Source organism: Penicillium longicatenatum (genome assembly GCF_028827895.1).
Source record: "Penicillium longicatenatum strain IBT 33135 chromosome Unknown contig_11_segment0_segment0, whole genome shotgun sequence".
In the NCBI taxonomy this organism is placed as follows: Eukaryota; Fungi; Ascomycota; class Eurotiomycetes; order Eurotiales; family Aspergillaceae; genus Penicillium; species Penicillium longicatenatum.
In genome coordinates this window covers 1757554-1776678 of record NW_026643117.1, presented here as the reverse complement: position 1 = coordinate 1776678, position 19125 = coordinate 1757554, and the positions used below count along the sequence as shown (strand labels likewise).

Below are 19125 nucleotides of genomic sequence, written 5' to 3'. Positions count from 1 at the left end.
TATAGAGTGGACGCTAGCCCTAAAGCAGCACAGCAAATCAGGTGCAAGCATGACGTTATGATCCTCGTTCAATCTATGAGTGCGATGATGCTCACACCGTACAAGAGGGGATTCCGGATGGGCCCGGCTCTGAGATCAGCGTTCCTTTTCCTGGAGCTCTTTTTCATCTTGTCCTTTTCCTTTTCACCAGAAAAAAAAAGGTCTCCTCATTCCCTCAACTTCGGCCTCGACCTGCGCGCATTCCCTACACATAACATCGGGCAGCCAAACCGAGCTGTGATACCTCACCTCCCTTCCATCGCGACGGGAAAGAAAATCCTTTTTTGAATATACCTCAACGACCCAATACAGCGATACTATACACCATGCCTATCAGCAGTAAGTGTTCATCAGTCCCTATCTACCCATATCCGATCTATACAGAGACAATTGGATACTAATGAGCTATAGGAGCCGCGTTGGGCTTCTTGGGCCTGTTTTTCATGGCCAGCTCCATCCTGCTCATCTTCCTCACACTGCTAGGCGGTGCTCGTAACTCGAACCCGCTGAACCAGATCTACTTCCTTCAGGCGGATACAAGCAACATTCCAGGGGCTCCAACCACCTCGCGCTGGACCTTCTGGAACGTATGCAGCGTGACGGATAGTGGCCGGAACGACTGTGGTAGCTCGCACCCCGACTTCCCATTCGACCCGCCAGGATCCAGCAACTTCGGCACTACCGATAATGTGCCTCATCAGTTCATCGGGTATGTGAATTGAATTTGGCGCAGAGGCCATACATCGAGTCAAACTTATTTCTGACATGGTTTTTAGATCCAAGCACTACTACTTGACTTCCCGGTTCATGTTCCCCTTCATCATCATTGGACTCTTCTTCGCTGTCGTTTCGCTCTTCACTGGCCTTCTGGCTATGTGCACTCGCATTGGCAGCTACATCTCGGGTTTCGTCGCGTGGCTTGCTCTGACTTTCCAGGTCATCACAACTTGTTTGATGACGTATGTTTCTCCACCTTCTGAATTATTATACTTGGATGTATGCTAATTATCACAGTGCTGTCTTTGTCCAGGGTCGCCACGCCTTCTCGAGCAATGGCCAGGTCTCCAAGCTGGGCGTCAAGGCTTTCGCCTTCATGTGGACTGCCAGCGCATGCCTATTCCTTTCTTGCCTATGCTACTGCCTCGGTGGTGCAGTTGGCCGCAAAGACGGTAGTGGTTACAGTGGACGCAAAGAGCGTCGCCGTGGTTTCTTCTCCTCCAACCGTTCCAACAGCGTCCGCAGCGAGAAGAGGGGGGAGGACATCCCACCTACTACCAACTACGCGTAAACGCATTTTGCCGGACTACAAGCTGGAAAATATATGGTCTTGCCATGACCAACACCACTCACGTTGACTTCTCAATTCTCTCAACGTTGACCTCTTGAAACATGCTAATTCAACCCGTACACGATTTCCCTTCTGCGTTGATACTCTCTGGGAGATGCATCGCGTTGGTGTGTATCTCTCTCAACTTGCTTTAGCCTCGTTGGTTTATGTTTGAAATGATTTCTTGTTTCTCTCTGATGTACAACTAATCCACTCTCTTGATGCGGCACGAACCACTCACGATCGTTACATTTACACCTTAATTGATTGCAATCTATGTTTCCCTTTATGTCATTTTCGGTCCAATGAATTGTTGACGAGTTCATGGTTCAACTATTCTTGTTCTGGAATTTGAGTTGATGTGTATCTTAAATGCCTCTATTTTGATTGGCTGTAATATAATATGCTCTAAAATTTCATCACAGCAAAGAATCATTCACCTATACCTGGACGGAAAGTACGCGAAGCTCGCGGGGCAAATGTAGCATAGCCCTGGATAGGTACGAATGTGCTAAACCACAGCCACTTTTCGAATATTTAGGAACCCGAACAATTGACTGACAGCCTTTAGATACTACTACGCATCATGTATGAAGAGTATGTAGAAAATCATGTTCATTGGCCACTTCCAATTGAGAGTCTATATAGGAGAAAATGGGACGGGGAAATAAAACGAGATAAAAGGTAGCGTGTGACTCCAACGAGATAATGACGGGAACATCAAAAAGCCTCTATCAATCATGCATGCATCATCACACCATAAGGAGATCGAATTCTTTTTTGAGGGGTAAATTGATCTAAGCAGAGCCGTTGATGGCACCACGGACGGCGGTCTGGCCGCCGACCTCACGCACGGCAATCTGGAGACCCAGATCGGGGTTAACGTGAACCATGACCTCGACCTTGCCGCCGGCCTTGACGCCCTTGACGGCAAGCTCAGCAACGGGCTTCTCGGTCTTCCAGACAATCTCGCGGATCTCCTCCTCCTCATCCTCCTCATCGGAGAAGTCAGAGTCCTCGTCATCAGCGGGCTTCTCCTGCTTGGGCTTGGGCTCGGGCTTGGTAACCTTGATATCGCGGGAACCCTCGCAGACGCGAACCAGAACGTCACCGCCCTCCTTGGGGACGGAGTACTGGGCGATGCGGCGAGCGGGGAGAGCGGTCTCGGAGGCAATGAGGGGCTGGAAGGAGGTCTCGCTGCCGGTGGTGAACTCAACACCAATAGCGTTGGTCAGGTGGGGGGTAACAGTGACCATGGGGTGAATAGACTGCTCAACATCCTCGTGGTCGAACTCCTGGACCAGGGAAGCCTGGAAAGCAGCACCGCGAGCGGCCAACTCAGAGGGGTTGATGGCGGAGGGGGTGGTGGAGGGGGCCAAGATGGTAGTAGTCTCGGGGAAGATGTTCTTAGCCAGCTGGGCGATCTTGGGGGTGTGCGAGGCACCACCGGAGAAGATGACCTCGTCAATGTCAAGGACATCAAGCTGAGCCTTCTTGACAACCTGCTCGATCAGGCCGGTGAACTGAGCAAAGACCTTGCTGGAGAGGAGCTCGAAGCGAGTGCGGTTGATGGTGGAACCGTAGTCAATACCGGCAGCCAGGGACTCAATGCTCAGCTGAGCGTTGGCGCTCAGGCTGAGAGCCTTACGGGTACCCTCACCCTCCAGCTTAAGCTTGGCGAGGCCACGGGCATCCTCACGGGGGTCAGTCTTGTGCTTCTTGACGAACTCCTTGGCGAAGTGGTCAATGATAATCTGGTCCAAGGAAGCACCACCAAGCTCGTAGTCGTGAGCAGTGGCCAGGATAGTGTACATGCCGCCGCGGCAGGCAACAACGGCCACGTCGGAGCGGGTGCCACCAAGATCAGCGACAACGACCAGCTTGTCGGTGACAGTGGCCTCGGGACGAGCGTCGTAAGCCATGACAGCGGCGACGGGCTCGTGGATCAGCTGAAGAACATCAATACCGGCCTCCTTGGCGGCAGCGACGAGAGCCTCGCGCTGAGCATCGGTGAAGTCGGTGGGGACGGTGATGACAGCGGCATTGACCTGCTTGCCGAGGAAATCGGAGGCAGACTGCTTCAAGCGGCGGAGGTGGCGGGTGGTGATCTCGGAGACAGTGACAGTGTTGGGCTTCTCGCTGGCAGTGTCGCGGATGGTGAAAGCCACAGTGGACTCGCTCTGCTGGGGGTGGGCGGAAGCATGGGCTGGGGTAGGGTCGATGGACTTGAACTCCTTGCCCAGGTAATCCCGGAAGTAGGCGACAGTGTTGGAAGAGTTGCGGATGAGCTGGGCCTTGGCCTGGGTACCGTGGTACTCCTCACCATCGATGTAAGAGAGGATGCTAGGGATTTGACGGTCTGGAAATGGTCAGTCTCATGAATAGTTGAACATAGAACTCGAAATGGAACTCAAAACATACCTCCCTCCTCGTTGGCGATAACCTCAGCCTTGCCCTCCTATAGCTTATTGTCAGTTTCTGGTCAATACTCTCTTGGGCGATATTTCAACGTACAGGCGAGATACGGGCAATTGAGCTGGAGGTGTTACCGAAAGAGATACCGATAGCGAAGCGCTCAGCCTCAGCGGCACCGTTTGCGTCACCCATTTTGATTAAGTGTGTGAAAAAATCCTAAATTTGAAAGATAGGAAAAGAATCCGCGACACAATGGACGTGGAGAGTTCAGGGAGAATGACCGAAGGGAATGTCTCGATGGAGGGGGAGAACCAAACCGAAAAATTTGAAGATTTTCGGCGGAAAGTGGCTTGTGCTTATCGATACCGAGTGTGGCGGTACAGTCAATCTTCCACATAAATCAGTTCATGACTGTCACCTGTATTGTATCAAGTAGTAATACAAATCAAATGCTTAATTGATCAAGTGAATTATTAAAAACCATCTCGTCTACGCTTTTCAACAAGTTTTTCTCCTTGTATTTCACTTTTCATCAATTACACCGCCAGCATTGTCACCCATCACGTGTCGATAAGCCGATAAGCAGTTTTCTTCTGCAAAATCCCGAGTCATAGCTTTCCCCTCCATAGTTGCATACTGACACCCACCAATTTCACTATTTCTGGTTGAAAGAGCACCCTGGGAAGCTTATAAAACCCCGGCATCATGTCGACCCCACTCATCCTGCTTCCTGGCGATGAAGTCCCTAATGATCAACTTCCAAACTCCAAATCCAACAACCCTCTCAAAGTAGGCCCTGGCCTCCGCCTGTTATCACAACCTTCAGCGAAGCCTACTTCATCAAATCATGTTCTTACGGCAACACAAGCCGGTATTCTGACAACCGATGCCAAGCGCAACAATGTCTCAATTCTCTCCTTCCCCAATCGCCGTTACATTCCCGCCATCAACGACCTAGTCATCGCGCAGGTCCACCACTCCAGCGTTGACTTCTTCCACTGCATTGTCACACCGCACACCGCACACGCACTACTGGGTCAATTGTCGTTCGAGGGTGCAACAAAAAAGACAAGGCCAATGCTGAAGGGAGGCGATTTGGTCTACGCACGAGTTTTGTCCGTGGGCGTTGGCGCTGGCGCTGAGGTCGAGATCACTTGTGTTCACCCGGCAACTGGAAAGGCAGAACCGGGAGGCATGGGGCCTTTGAACGGCGGCATGTTATTTGATATTTCCACAGGTATGGCTACCCGATTGCTTCGGGCGAGCTCTTCTTCTGCCGATGACGAGGGTGTGGATGGTTTGGTTGTTCTTTCTGAGCTTGGGAAGAAACTTGAGAGCATCGGAGGGTTTGAACTGGCCGTTGGACGCAATGGAAAAGTCTGGGTGGACTGCTCGAATGCTGGGGAGAATGAAGTCAAGGCTACGGTTGCTATCGGGCAGTGTTTGCAAAGCACAGATGAACACAACCTGAACCCGGCAGACCAGAAGAAGCTGGTCACCAAACTCCTCCGGGGCATGAAGTTAGCATGAGAACTTGCGATGGTGGTCTGATTTGAGGAGTCTGGGTTTCGGAAAGGTTATTTTCTTCCTGGTATACCATGAGCAATATGTACAGTAATTTCTGCATCACACAAGCATTTCGTTCTATTCAAGAGCTTATCAGTTTTCCGAAATTTCTTCCAAGGTCGGTTTGAAAAGAAATAAGCTCATAATGATCCAAGACAGAATGGAGATGAGCATGGGCAGGATCCTCCAAACAGCGAATGGGCTCCCCCAGGAATCTAGCATCATACTCTGAGTACAGCATGTCTCCTAGATGAACAAAGCATACACTGATTGGCCACAAAACCCTCGAAGAGAATCCCTACAATGTTACGGCAAATTCCATATTGTATTCTTTGAGTTGGAGATGAAGGTTCTTACCAATCTACTTAGATGGAGGCACCGGTGCTCTTTATGTATGAAGTTTACGCTGGTTTCTGTTTTTACCATAGGATGACCCTACATGAAGACATCCTCTTGTAAGGGCAGTACCTAAGGATATCCTGTTTGATCAAAATTTCCAATAGACAGGATCTATAAAGGGCTCGGGTCCGGGCTCCAAGCTTAGCATACACTGAACAATACTACAAGATCGATGGCCCAACTGATTACTTACGAAAAACGGAAAATCCACAACGTATGAAGCAGCAGAGGCCAATGACTTCAGGTAATACTTACAGGACTTGTTCAGTGATATTGTTCTGAATCTTCAGTAAGAATGACTGCAAGACCGATGAACCTTACGTAATCTCGATGAAGCATCGGCAATCGAGACTCGGATTCAGGAACCCGAAGTGCAAGTATCAACCTTCGAATGCTCCGCACCAAATGAAGAGGATATGAATCCCTTTCAGCAGCAAAAGGCCGCTAAGGCCTGGCATCGCGTTGGCCTTGTATCCTCATTACCAGAACTCGAGAATGACGACGGCTATCGGATGGCCCCGAAATGCAAAGCTTTCAACATTCCCAAGGATGGAACCTCAGACCCTCAGGCTCCAGAAGAGGCGGACCTTGACCTCTTGTTCGATTTGAAGGATCAGGTTCTTGTCTTCAAATATAAAGGCACAGTCCATGCCGTTGATCATGTATGCGTTGACAAATTAATCCAGACTAAGTACGAAACTGACTATTAAACTAGCAATGTCCACACGCCACTTTTCCTCTATCTCAGGCTAAATTATTCGACATTGAGGATTTTGGTATCAAGCTTAGTACCGGACTGACATGTCCCAAGCATGGCTGGTCCTTCGATATTGTCACCGGCAAGGGAGACCGAGGCAATTACAACCTTAAAATTTGGGAAGTCGATTTGCGAGAACCTCCATCGACTGCTGAGACTTCCGAAGATGACAAGGAAGTCTGGGTGAGACGTAAGCAGCGGATTGGCTGATATGATCTATCACTTTCCAACCCCCACGTTGACCGCTCGAACGAACGATTCAATGGGTTACTTCCCGTACCATCGATGCATCGACGACACATTGTGCCAATCAGTTCAACAGGTGCCCAATGGCGCCTGAATCAAACCATGGTGGATATGCTCAGAGAAACCTGGGCTGCCAGGCTGAATGTATAGATATTGAACATTTCCGGATGATCACTGGATAGAGAGCTGGCACTTTTGTATTTAAATATACCATTCGCATGTAAATGAACATCTGAGTATTGACTTCAATACATCTTCTCGATGGAAGCATGCAAGTAAGCGTGCCTGCATTTGATATTCCATACTTTAAATGGGCGGTGGCCCGTCTCGAGGCGGTGTGGTGTTCTGCCAGAGGTCCAGCCTGATTTTTAGATGTTCTCGTGATTCGACCTGGGTCTTAGCCCTTTTGCCTGACGCAGCGCGAACCCGACTCCGTCGCAAGGATGGACCAAGTCGATATGGATGGTATGCCCTATAAAAGGCTTTTTCCCTTAATCGTTCCGTCACTCACTTCCATACCCCTTAGTGGCCCCATCTCCCCAATTTGAACCCGCCATGGACGACGCAAAGAAGAAAAAGAAGTCGCGCAAGTCCAAGATCAAGGATCGCTCTTCTCCCGTGCCTGTCACAAATGGTCTGGCATCCTCTCCCACTCGAGTCGACGATTCTGCACAGGAGAAAAAGCGAAAGCGGGATCCAGAACCCTTCCACAAGAAACAGAAGAAGCACAAGCACCATTCAACTCAGAATGGGGTGGAAAACGGCGATTCCTCAGTCAACCCCGCAGATAATAAGCAGGCTGAATCTAAAGACTCTGAGACGCCAGTAAAGGCCGCAAAACCCACGACAAATGGCCTCGAGACTCCCTCTCTACCTGTCGCATCGGTGGTTAATGGCACCGAAACCACCACAAGCACAGGGAAACCGAGGAAACTCCGCGGGTCTCGCATCGGCGGAAAAAGCAACATGAAGGTCGGATTCTTCGTCAAAGAAGAAGTCGCCAAGCTCGAGGCATTCAAAGTCGCGTTCTGCAACACCCATGGGTTTTCAGACCACAAGAAGTTTGATGAAATGATCCAGCACTCCGAGCGGGACGGCGGCGACTGGCCGTGCCCAGCAGACGTGTGCACCAAATCCGAGTTCTGGACCGAAATTTACAACCTGGTCCCCGACCGCGACCGGCGATCTCTGTACCGGTTCATGCGCCGACACTTCCAGGATTCAACCCAGAAACCACACGAATGGACAGACGAACAAGACAAAGAGCTCGTCTCACTCATGAGCCTACACAAAGGCAAATGGGCATATGTTGCCAAGCTTCTCGGTCGCAGCGACGACGATGTCACGCAGCGCTGGAAGAATCAGCTGGAACATCGGGGCAAGATGAACCGAGGAAAATGGGGCGAAGAAGAGCTGCGCTCCTTGCTCGATGAAATCCAGAAGGTCTGGGACCGTGTCTATGCATCGGACGGCGACGCTGCTGGAAAGGACATGTATGAGCTGGAAGAGAAACATCTCCGTTGGGGCATTATCAGTGATCAGCTGGGAAATGTGCGATCGCGCCAGCAGTGCGCAGACAAATGGCGCAAGATTCGAAGATCTGTTGAGCAAATGCGTGCTTGCGGCAACCCTGATGCCGTATACGACCCCATCGAGGCCGTCAACAAGCGTACTCGATGGGGTTCGGGATCGGTCACCCCAAAGAGCACATGGTTAGTTGGCGACGATGAGGACGATGAAGGAAGCAAAGGTGATAACGGAACACCGGCACCCATCAATGGCCTTGGTATCTCTGGGGATGTTTCTCAAGTACCTATTTCGGAGAAGAAGCCATTGCCAGAGGCACCAGCTTCTCCACAGCCGACCACCGAGCAGGACTCCCAGGCTGACAACAACCCCGAGTTCAACTCAGCAGCCAATTCCAGACCAAATAGCCCCGAGGAACAACAACAACCTGCACCCGAAAATGCAGTTGTGCCAGACGACGAGGCCAAGGCCGAACGAAAGGCTGCCAAAAAGGCCGAGAAGGAGAAAAGAAAGAAGGAGCGACGCGAGCAAAGTAAGGTCGACGCGCTTGTGGCAGAACTTGGAGAGAGTGCTCAGAAAGAAAAGAGCGATAAGAAGGACGATAAACCCCGCAAATCCCTTATCGATACCAATACAGCTGGATCTGAAGCTGAAGCAACGCTCACCACCTCCACGCCCCTGAAGAAGAAGAAACGCAAGTCTACGGCTATCAACGGCGTCGCACCCGACGAGCCCAAATCCCCTGAGTCTCACAAAAAGAAGAAGAAGAAATCCACCCAAGAAATCGCCAAGTAACGGGGCTGGTTCTCCGGCGTTCTCCTTGGATACTGTATCAGGGTGATCGAACTGTGAATGTGAACGTCCACTGTATGTGTATGTTACGATGTATGTAAGAACGAGAATATGCATGGCTGTGTCTTATGCAGCAATATTGATAACAAACGCTTTTCCATGACTTATACAATAACCCCGTAAACAAAGACATCCAAACCAATCTATAGCTCATCTTTCCGGTCTTCATCCTCACCTTCCGCAAACTCAGCCTTCTCAACAGCAACCTTCTTCGCCAACAAAGCAATCTCATCATCATAAACCGTCCACTCAGGAACTTGTCTCCTCGCCCGTTCCAACTTCGGCTCCTTAGTCAACGGATTGTTACACAAATCAATCGTCTTCGCCACCTCCAAGTCCCCATCAGCACACCAAGTCTCACACCACAACCATTCCTGCGGCAAGCTATGGATAGGAATATGATGCTGCATATGATTAGGCAGATCCTGGTCGAGGTTACTGAGACTGTTCGGATCAGCCGAAAGCATCTGATACTGTCCCCTCAACCGATCACCAGCAGCCAACTCCCTAAACCGGTTGAGATCAACAACATACAAAGCCGAGATATGATAAGGCCGTCCACGAAGATAATTACTCCAGTAACCCTGTTTCCAGAACCGGAAGCCTTCCATCTCGGTCCGTGAGTCGCCCATGGGCGTGAAGCCATAGGGAGCACCTTGGAGATCGTGGTTGACTAGATCGTACATATCTGTTCGAACGATCTGGTCCGCATCTACGAAGATGACCTTTTCCAGGGAGAGGGGGAATAGAACATCCAGGAAAAGGATCTTGTAGCCCCAGATTTCACGCTGTTTCTCGGTCTGGGCGCGCAACCAGTGGGGCCATTTGTATGTGACCATTTCGTAGGTGAAGCCATATTCGGCTGCGAGGTGGGGGAGGAAGGCCCGGAAAGAGGGTGAGAGGAATTGTTCAATGAACCAGAATTTGACGGTGTGCTTTGTGTGACGCATGACGGAGACCATCATGATATTTAGCATGCGTTCGTAGAGATGTCCACTTGCCACAGAGAAAATGTTGATATCAGCGTGCTGCTCGGATTTTGAGCCGACGCCAACGCTGGAAAGGACGCCTTGAGCGAAGCTGAATCCTTTTGAGACGAGACCCATGGAACCGGATTGGCCTGTTTCTAGAACGTCTTCAGACTCTTGACCTGGTTTGCGGGAGAGGCGGGGGAAGAGAGTCCGGCCTTGGAATGAGAGGAGAGTGACTTCATTGCTCTCATCGCCGTTTTGTGGGCGGTATCCCGAGCCACCGACGCTTTCGAGTTCGAAGATCTTCTCGCTGCGGCCGGGTTTGAGGTTTATCTGCCAAAGGCCTGGTTGGGCCTTGAACTGAAAGTAGCCTAAGTTGGCCATGATGAGGGTGTCGACGAAGTGAGGGTTTTCCTCAGTGCCCAAGATGAGCTGAACGCCGCGAGGGGGTGTCTTGGTAGTGAGATCGCGGGAGTGGCCCTCGATAAGGATATGCTCCAGGGCATAAATGGCATCGACATTGGTGTCGCTCTTGAGCGAGCTCAGCTTGATGTTATCCAAATCATGTATGGAATCCTGGGGTGCGACAAGCCATGAAGTAGGCACATCCATACCCAGTGTGAGCAAGGCCTCAACGGGAACCCCCGAGAAAGAAGCTTGGGGACGCGACAGAGCTCCTTCGCTGGTAAATTTGGGCTCCGACTCGAGGACGTAGCGATAGAAACGCTTGACAGGCAACTCTTTAATCTCTTCTTTCGGGTTGAGGAAAATCTTCAGCTGGACGCCAGCCAATTCAGACAGAACTTTGAGGATCGGTAGCCACCTCTGAGCCACCTCAGATGCAGGGTCGAGAGCAACAGCAACATTGATCAAGGGATCCTCGGAGTTGGAGACAGTGATCACAGAGTGGTCTGTCCTCCAGCTATCAGACACATCCAACCTGTAATCGGGTGTGTTTTCGAACATTCCCTCGGGGATATCCGAGGTCGTTGAAAGAGAAACCAATGAGGTAAGCTTGGCAAAGTCAAGTGGTGTAGAGATCTTGGAATCCAATTTGAGGTCCTTTGCAGTCTTTGCAACAGGATCGATACGCTTGCTCTGTTCATATGCGACCAGCTGTGCTAGGTCGTCCGCACTAATAGTGGAATACCCGAGGGGCACTACTCTTCCATTGACAATGAGTCCCGATGTTTTCAACTTGAAGCCAAGCTTCTCAATGAGGCTTCGGTGAATGGCAATGGGCGCCTTGTTGTCCAGCACTTCATCCAGGGTCAAATCTTCCAGTGAGCTAACGGTAGCCAGTAGCTGCTCAACATCTTCGCCCTCAAGGAGCGCTTTTTGGATTCTGTCGAAGTTGGAAACCCCAGCAGCATCAATAACACCGTTGTGTAGAAGGAGGATCTCCACTTCATCATGTTCCTTTCGGAAACTCAGGACATCAGCCAACAATTTCAGTCCCTGTTCCGACTCAAAGTTTGCAACGATAATAGTGTGCACAGTCTCCAAAACGTCGTTGTTAGATGCGATACGAGGGATATCAGCCAGGACTTCTGAACCGGATCCGAAAACATTGGCAAGATCCACAACCTGTACATCCTTGGGGTCTTCGGGCATCAAGAAAGTGTTACGTTTCTCAAATGCCGCCGCCAAGAAGAATGCAGGTAGCCAAGCGTCCTCTTCAAAGACTCCCTCAATAATACCCTGCTGGACCAACTTTAAATCTCTGCCAATCTGCATACTCATCTCCTGCATCCAATTACCCTCACGGGAGATCGGAATTCCATTGACCAGGAAGTGAGGGTCATCAACAATCAGGCTCAGGCGGCTCTGGTATTTGCATGCGCGATCTGCGATAGTGCTATAATGTTCATTCTTTTGCACTTGATCCAGCGACATGGCTTCCTTGTCCGCGCGTGGCTTACGCTCCTTGACCACAGAAGCGAAAATGGACTTATCCGGTTGCCTTGTCTTCGTTTGTGAAGCAGACTAAACAAAACAATATTAGTATCAAGCAAAACAGTAAACAAAGCTGGAGTCTAACCTCTTCCAAATATTGAATAAAAGCCGAAAGTCCAAAGGTGTCTTGAAGATAATGCGCCACCTTAAGCTGCGCAATAGCCTCTGGCGAGGACGCAGTAGGCACCAAACCAAATCTCACAGGGATCCCGCGCTTGATAAATGTTAGGATCTGCTGAAGGACCAACAGTATATCCTCCGATTTTGACAAATCGACAGGAACGACGACGTTTTGCAAGTCGCGGGCCACTGGCGGCAACTGGCCGGGGTAGGCACTTTGAATGTACGCCTCCAGGCCGGTGGGCCATTCCTGGTACCTAGAGTCCTTCTCTAGATTGTTCAACCAAATAATTACCTCGCCACCATCCAATTCATCACGGTAATCATATCTCTGTGAATCGACATCTGCGTGCGATTCCGCCAGGAGAGGGTGTGACAGAAGCTTCACAGTGTCTTGAGCAGACAAGCCCAAACCCCGGAATTTCTCGATCAGCTTGCGCTCCCGACGAAGGTGGTCGAGAAGAGAGAAAGCATCAATCTGGCGTTGGTCAATCTGAACACCGTTAATCCACATGAGATTACCACCAGAGGGAATCATCCGTGCCCGGTTGGCACGGACTTCTTTCTTCAGCGGAACAGTAGCGTTGTGAGCAGCGACTACGGATGAATACTTGGGGAAGTTTTGAGATAGCTTGATCAGTGTATCAAGCGGGTTCACGCTGTCCAGAACATAGGCCACGGTGTTCCAGCCCAACCTCGAGACCTCCGAAGCGGACAGAGGCCGCAAGTCATCTGGGGATTCCTCCTTCAATTCTTCCAAAGAGTTTGCCGGCTTGTTCTCGCTTTCTCCTCGCTGCTCCGCATCCCGGTCATCGATGACAATATAATCCGTTCGCTTCAAGGCCAGCTCGACGCCGTATCCCGGGACAAACAAAGGGCGGGAGACCCAATGTTGAGGTGGCCGGTAACGCACGCGGTAAGAAATCTGCCCTTCTTTTGCCATATCGATCAATGTCTCGTGGAATTCCTTAAACATGGGGGCGGAAATGTCGGCGTAAAGGACAGCAGGAGGTAGTGACACATCGCCATATACTCGGTCGAAGGGAAGCTCTCTAGGATCTCTGTGAAGGTAGTAATACCCAAGGTCAGCCACCATCCGAACAATCAATACCTGCTGTACACATACAAGTCTCCTTGGACATCCTGCTGCGCGCGTTCCATGGCCGAAGAGCAATACTGCTTGCCCTCCAAGTGAACCCATACCGGACAAACTGCATCCTGTGCCATCATCAACGAGTGCTGAACAGAAGTATTGTAGAACTGATAATGCGCCTGGATTCTCGGCGCAGATGATCGGACCGCAAGCGACAATTTGAAAGAGGAAAGGGCCTCCGCGGTGCGCAAGTGACCATCTTCAGAGACAACCTGCAAGAAGCGGTCGTAAAGCTCCTTCTCGGTAGCTGAATCCTCAAAGGTTCCGTCGGCGATACGATCGAGTAATGGAAAGTAGGATGTGGAGTTCTCCTCTGCGGCGGACTCACTATTCATACATATTAGTCTCTCGTCGGCTTATTGACATCATTCGTCTTCAACTTACAGTAGCTCTACAAGATATGGAGATGCATCGAATGAGGCTTGAAGGGCAACGTTCACAGATGGGCTAGCATTGGCTACCCAGCCTGGTAATAAGGCGGCGATGGCAGCGTACCAACGCCATGACGGGAGGGATTTGGAGGTCCGCATCCTGCCGTGGGGAAGCAACAAAGTATAGGTATAGGGACCGGGCCCCGTGGAAAGTGACGTGGATCTCTCTGTTTTGGATTGAGTGTTAGTGGAGAGATTGAAAGAGAGATAGCCGGCCTAATGACAGAGCCGCTCACAATAAACGTGGAGATCCCCTGTTGATCTTGACACGTACTATCTTATCGCTTATCGCTTATCGCAGCTTCTACGGTACACGAAGAGGCAACATGTGCAGTCCGTCGTATAGATAATGATACTGGGGTTACGAGCCGAGGGTCAAGAGTGGTTTTTTATCACATTTCATTTTTCATTTTTATCTGTTTTTCAATTGAATCCTGTTCAATTCGATAGGCAGCTAGCTGCGACATTTTTTGTAACCATAACGACATTATTTCGTAATAAAACCCACGCGCCAGACTTTTGCCTCCGATGCCATGCAAGTCCATGCGCCAAATAACTCCGAAAGAAAAACAAGAAAAAACACGATCCCACCATATGCAACCGGCCTTTGGTCTATGTAGACGCCAGGGAATGTGCAGAAGAAAAAAAAAATGAGGATACATGTGAAGTCTAGGCCTCAGAGAGATGCCGAGTCAAGGATACACCTTACTGGGTGTGGAGAGCGGGATCATTTGCTTGCGACTTCTTGCGGCTGGTGGCTTCACCAATCAGACGGCGGCGCTTTTGCTCGTCGATCTCAAAGAACGATCCCTCGTAGCTGTCCTGGCTGCTAGGGCGAATGCCAAAGGTAGTGGTAGACTTCATCTTCTTCAAGCTCTTGGTCTTATTGCCGAGACCCATGCGACGAATCTCAGTGGCCAGACGTTCCAGGGCCGAGCCAGCAGACTTTGCCGGGGGAGACGTGGGAGCTGGGAAGTAGGGGAGAGGCTTCTCCTGGGTGGTCTCTGAAAGGCTAAGGTTGCTGGTGGAAGAAGCAAAGCTGATGCCCGAGTCGACCTTGCGACCTTTGGTGCGGTGGGCAGATTGAGGAGATTTAGGCTCCTCCAGATTCGCGGGCTCATGGATCAACATGCACTCATCAATCATCTCTTGAGCCATTGTTAGATACTTCTCCACGGAATCACGGACAATAGGCCAGCTGGTCGCCTCGCCCTCGGGGGCGCCCTGCGCGATAACCGGGTTGAGGATATTAGTGTTACCGTCCCTACTGACGGCGTTGATCCAAGTAAAGAAACCTGACCGCTGCACCTTGAGAATATGGTGGGTCAATTGTGAAGTCGGGGTAGCGTCCTTCTCCTCAACCGGCGGGAAGAGTGTGTTGAGCATGGCGACGTGGGCAACTTTATTGGTGTGGTCAAGAATCATTTCGTTAAGAAGAGTCTAAAAATAGAAATATTAGTAATTTGAGACGATTTTTCTTTTTCGGATCAAACGTACCCAACGACGCAGGCCGACGTAGATCTGGGTGTACAGGGCCTCCATGTAGCGTCCTTTGCTCTTCATGGTCTCCAGCCAAGACATGACTCCGGGGAGGTTGAGGGCTAACCCAGAGTGAACAGGATCTTCGACATCAGCACGGCTGATGCCCAGGCGCTGAATAGCATTGTACATTTCCTTCTTCCAGCGGGCGTCCAGGTCCCGCAGGTAGTCCAGAGCAGTCAACGCCTGAGGGAAATCCACCTGATCGAGGTCGGCAATCCAAACGCGGCGCAAGAAAGAAGTGAGGAAGGCCGGGGGCAGGGCACAGGGCTGCGAGGGCAGGCGAGAAATTTGGTAGATGAGTTGCGAGCGAAAGTCGGCGCTGGCGTCAATGGAGTCCTCCGAGCTAGACTTGGAAGAAGCGGAGTGGCGCGGGGAGAAGGCGGACTCCTGGGGACGAGTGGAGTTGGGGTTCTTGGCGGGGTTGCAGTTGATGGTGTACATGGTACGGAGAGGAATTTCATAGGAAGTCGGGTACCGCAGACAGTGATCAAAGATCCAGGTCAGACCACGACCATTGGGGTTGTCCAGAGGGGATTCAGACATGATGGGCAAAGATTGGTAGGATTGCTGTTATGGAGGAACGAGTACGGAGCGGAAACAGGCACATCAAATAGTAGCGGTGTTCACAAGTGGGCTGGGATTTCCAACCACTTCGCGTTCTTGGAGTGACGCTGAGCAAGGTATGTAGCAATGAAAATGTGAATACGCGACACCGGATCAGATCTGAAAGGTCACACTGTGCATAATCCGCCGGGGGAGTGGCAAATCAAATGGCTGAAGTGTCTCAGAAGACGTTGTTTCTTGATACCCTTGCAGATATGATCTAAGACGCGGCTGAATGATTCGTTCTCAAGCAACCGAGGACACAGTCGCGTTGAGGTAAGACAAAGAGTGAAAAAGAATGGTTGGAAGACAAATAAAGAGTGGAGAAAAAAGAAGGGATAGGAAGGGAGTTGGAGAGAGAGAGTGGGAGTCAGCAAGAGAGAATGTGGGAAAAAAATGGAGATGAAGAGGGGAAATCCCACGATAATTAAGATCATAAACGTCTACGTTCTGGACCACGGGAGTGGAGCTTCATCGACATCTGTACACACAAAGTACGACCGACATTCCGGTTCCATGGGTTTCGCCCGTTTCCCAAGCTCCACTATGCATCCAGCCGGGATTCAACCAGAGAGGGAAAAGACAACCGTTGGCTTTCCGTCTTTCCGTCCAACTCCACTTTCTCCTGCCGCTAAACCGCTTTCCCCATTCGCTTGTCTGTCGCTGCTCGACAGTAACACACGATGTGTCCGAATCATGTGCCGGGGCCCCGATGAAATCATCCCTCGGACTCGTGTGCTCGATCCATTTGGTTCATAGCCCCTCAAATTACCCTGACATCCCTGTCCGGAGGCCAGTCAAAGAGAACCAAGTCCGAAACGCCGCACACGCCTCAGACGCCTCACGCGTCCAAAGGACTGCTTCGGTGGCCACTTGGTTCAAAGTTTTTCAGCATCCACTCTATTTACACAGATGCAAATATAGATCAACTGGCATTCGTCGAGGCACAACACGTCTCTCTTTTTGTGTGGGGTGGACCACGCAATCGGGGGAGCCGAGCCTCGCAACGCCACTGACACCCCTGCTGAACAAAGACGTTAGAGCTGTCACCCACAAAAAACTCTGACAGGTAGCCCCCCAGAGTAGGTTCCGAGGTTCAAGGATATGTGCATCGCTAGGTCACTTTCCGCGCGATCGCCCATAATAAACAACCACAACCAGCAGACTGATCCATGGAACCCGAAATGCCATTCCCCGCCCCAATCACGGCCATTATAGCATCGGAGTGGTGGGTCGTTTCAGATCCTCTAATTTTGATTTGGGGCCGAGGTCGATAGGTACTTTTTCCAGTATGATCGATCTGAGCATTTAATTAACTCTATGGATAGATGTGTTCTTAGAATGTACTTTTGTGGAAAAAAACTTGATACCATGCATGAATTGCCAAAAATCCCCGACTCAGCATCCTCGTGGGTCATCCAACAGGACCTTCCCAATTCAGGAGTGGATCCAGCTCCGCAGTGCGAGAGCCCAGATCTGATCTTCATTGCTTCACAATGGTTTTGATGATTTAATTTCTGAAGTGGAGTCGACCCTGTCAAAGATCACGTTGGACGACCTGAGCTAATCAGCTTAGACGGCGATCATGGCATCATGCCCCTGAAAACCGGGACGGGCTTAATTCCCAAGCGAGATGATCGGGTCAACACACCGCGATCCTGGGTTCGAGTTCGATGTGCAGTTCTTCTAAGGGGCATTTGAGGTCCGTGTGGTTTTGCCTTTGTCTTTTGCCTTTTGTTTTGTTTTGTTTTTGTTTTGATTTGGTTTTGATTTCACTCCTGTCGGAGATTGTCGAGGCACTCGTGAAACTACAGAGCTGAGGCTGCAGAGACTTTTGCCCCGGTGGAGGGATCATCAATTGGGAATCGGACGTGTTCCATTTGTTTATTGATTTTTGGGTAATGTGTTGCCCGTCCCGGTTCTCCGGCTTTAAGTTTGAGTTTTTTGAGTTTTTCCTTTCCTTTCCTTTGACGGGACTTCCGCCCCTTCGGGCAACTCGTTCCCATTTATCGGTCTTGCGGGGTCACGGAGATCGCGGTCAAGGTGAGGCTGCCGGTAGCCTCATCGGTATCGCTAGGCTACTGGATACCTGCATCGGGCGGCGTCCTTGTTTATGCGCTGCAAAAATTCTCGCGGCAAAGGCGTTGTCGTGTCGATCCTTTTAGTCGACAGATGCCCAAATGTGGAAACAAAGAAAGATAGATCCAATGATATATCAAAAATGACCTTTACACATCCACCTTCTCAATCGAGTGCTCCAACTGGGCAATCATAGTGTGGGCACAGTCACACAATTCGGGAACCCGCCGTAGTCCGGATCCTCATTCGGCATTATAGCGAGAATTCTACTCTATGTCTCATCCCTATTCAATATTCGCAGCGATGCAACTCCCCCGTTTCTTTGTTAAAGACCTTCTCCCGGAAGCGCAGCAAACCTATCAAACTGGTTGGTGATAACGCCCTCCTCGCCTGCGCCTGGAATCCCCACCGAATCAACCTAAACCGCGGTCCACCAAGACGGATAACCATCCCAGCTTCGGGACCAGGATTCCCGAAGACAAGGCATGGCTCGGTGGTAATCTCATTCACCCCAGCACCTGACCACTGGTCTCGAGGGTCAGCAATCCCCCCACCTGCGAGAAATTCAAGTTTGCGCCTCAAACACAAGCCAAGCCACAGGCTGCAGCAGGCCGGAAAGTCTAGCGAACTGGTTTGCGGGACTTGCGCATCAGTCCCAAAGGGGTACACCCATAGCCTTGATACATCAGCCACCCAGGTACGTCACGCGCTGTGATCATCGCGGCGCTGCTCCGGGGATACGCGGTGACTGGTTCCGGTGGCGTTACTTGCAGCAGGAACTACCGTAATTGTTTAGATAGACGTCGGGCGTATCAATTCCAATCATGGTGCAAACTATCGCCAGGTATCGAGGACGTTGCTAGTGTCTTCTTCCGACGGGTAGTCGCTTGGGTTGCCGCCTCCACCAACGACGACAAAAAAACCGTTGTCGCCGTCGACGACTACCTAGCTCCGACAGAAGTTTGTGTATTTTGGGAGTGAATGTTCTTCTTACCAGTCGCGGCGATTTAGTTGACGTATTTGCTCAGTGGCAAGCCATGAACGGTCCGTCGGTGTGTGGCCCCTGACCGAAAGACCTAGGTCCATGTTCCAGATGCATGTTTGTGATTTGAGGTGTGTTAAGTTTGCTTTAAGTCTTTGTG

General features: G+C 50.7%; 7 protein-coding genes across 7 annotated transcripts; 4 read left to right on the top strand and 3 right to left on the bottom strand.

The window, feature by feature from the left end:
• Positions 1-365: 365 nt before the first annotated feature.
• On the top strand, positions 366-1327 carry N7484_000662 (SUR7/PalI family protein; the record flags this gene model as incomplete). The annotated part of the gene is made up of 4 exons (XM_057111083.1): positions 366-378; positions 451-748; positions 816-998; positions 1054-1327. 4 exons carry the CDS (start codon positions 366-368, stop codon positions 1325-1327), a joined length of 768 nt encoding a protein of 255 aa, XP_056978309.1.
• An 836-nt stretch (positions 1328-2163) lies between these two features.
• On the bottom strand, positions 2164-3973 carry N7484_000661 (ribosome-associated complex protein SSZ1; the record flags this gene model as incomplete). The annotated part of the gene is made up of 3 exons (XM_057111082.1): positions 2164-3725; positions 3788-3824; positions 3881-3973. The coding sequence occupies 3 exons, from the start codon at positions 3971-3973 to the stop codon at positions 2164-2166; spliced, it is 1692 nt and encodes a 563-aa protein (XP_056978308.1).
• Positions 3974-4486: 513 nt separating this feature from the next.
• Positions 4487-5311, top strand: N7484_000660 (exosome non-catalytic core subunit RRP40; the record flags this gene model as incomplete). The annotated part of the gene is made up of 1 exon (XM_057111081.1): positions 4487-5311. The coding sequence occupies one exon, from the start codon at positions 4487-4489 to the stop codon at positions 5309-5311; it is 825 nt and encodes a 274-aa protein (XP_056978307.1).
• An 851-nt stretch (positions 5312-6162) lies between these two features.
• On the top strand, positions 6163-6713 carry N7484_000659 (Rieske (2Fe-2S) protein; the record flags this gene model as incomplete). Its single annotated transcript, XM_057111080.1, has 2 exons — positions 6163-6408; positions 6495-6713. 2 exons carry the CDS (start codon positions 6163-6165, stop codon positions 6711-6713), a joined length of 465 nt encoding a protein of 154 aa, XP_056978306.1.
• Positions 6714-7304: 591 nt separating this feature from the next.
• On the top strand, positions 7305-9071 carry N7484_000658 (MYB DNA-binding domain protein; the record flags this gene model as incomplete). The annotated part of the gene is made up of 1 exon (XM_057111079.1): positions 7305-9071. One exon carries the CDS (start codon positions 7305-7307, stop codon positions 9069-9071), a length of 1767 nt encoding a protein of 588 aa, XP_056978305.1.
• Positions 9072-9271: 200 nt separating this feature from the next.
• On the bottom strand, positions 9272-13858 carry N7484_000657 (putative UDP-glucose:glycoprotein glucosyltransferase; the record flags this gene model as incomplete). Its single annotated transcript, XM_057111078.1, has 4 exons — positions 9272-12085; positions 12141-13236; positions 13302-13655; positions 13713-13858. The coding sequence occupies 4 exons, from the start codon at positions 13856-13858 to the stop codon at positions 9272-9274; spliced, it is 4410 nt and encodes a 1469-aa protein (XP_056978304.1).
• A 606-nt stretch (positions 13859-14464) lies between these two features.
• Positions 14465-15844, bottom strand: N7484_000656 (uncharacterized protein; the record flags this gene model as incomplete). Its single annotated transcript, XM_057111077.1, has 2 exons — positions 14465-15199; positions 15257-15844. The coding sequence occupies 2 exons, from the start codon at positions 15842-15844 to the stop codon at positions 14465-14467; spliced, it is 1323 nt and encodes a 440-aa protein (XP_056978303.1).
• Between the last annotated feature and the right edge of the window lie 3281 nt (positions 15845-19125).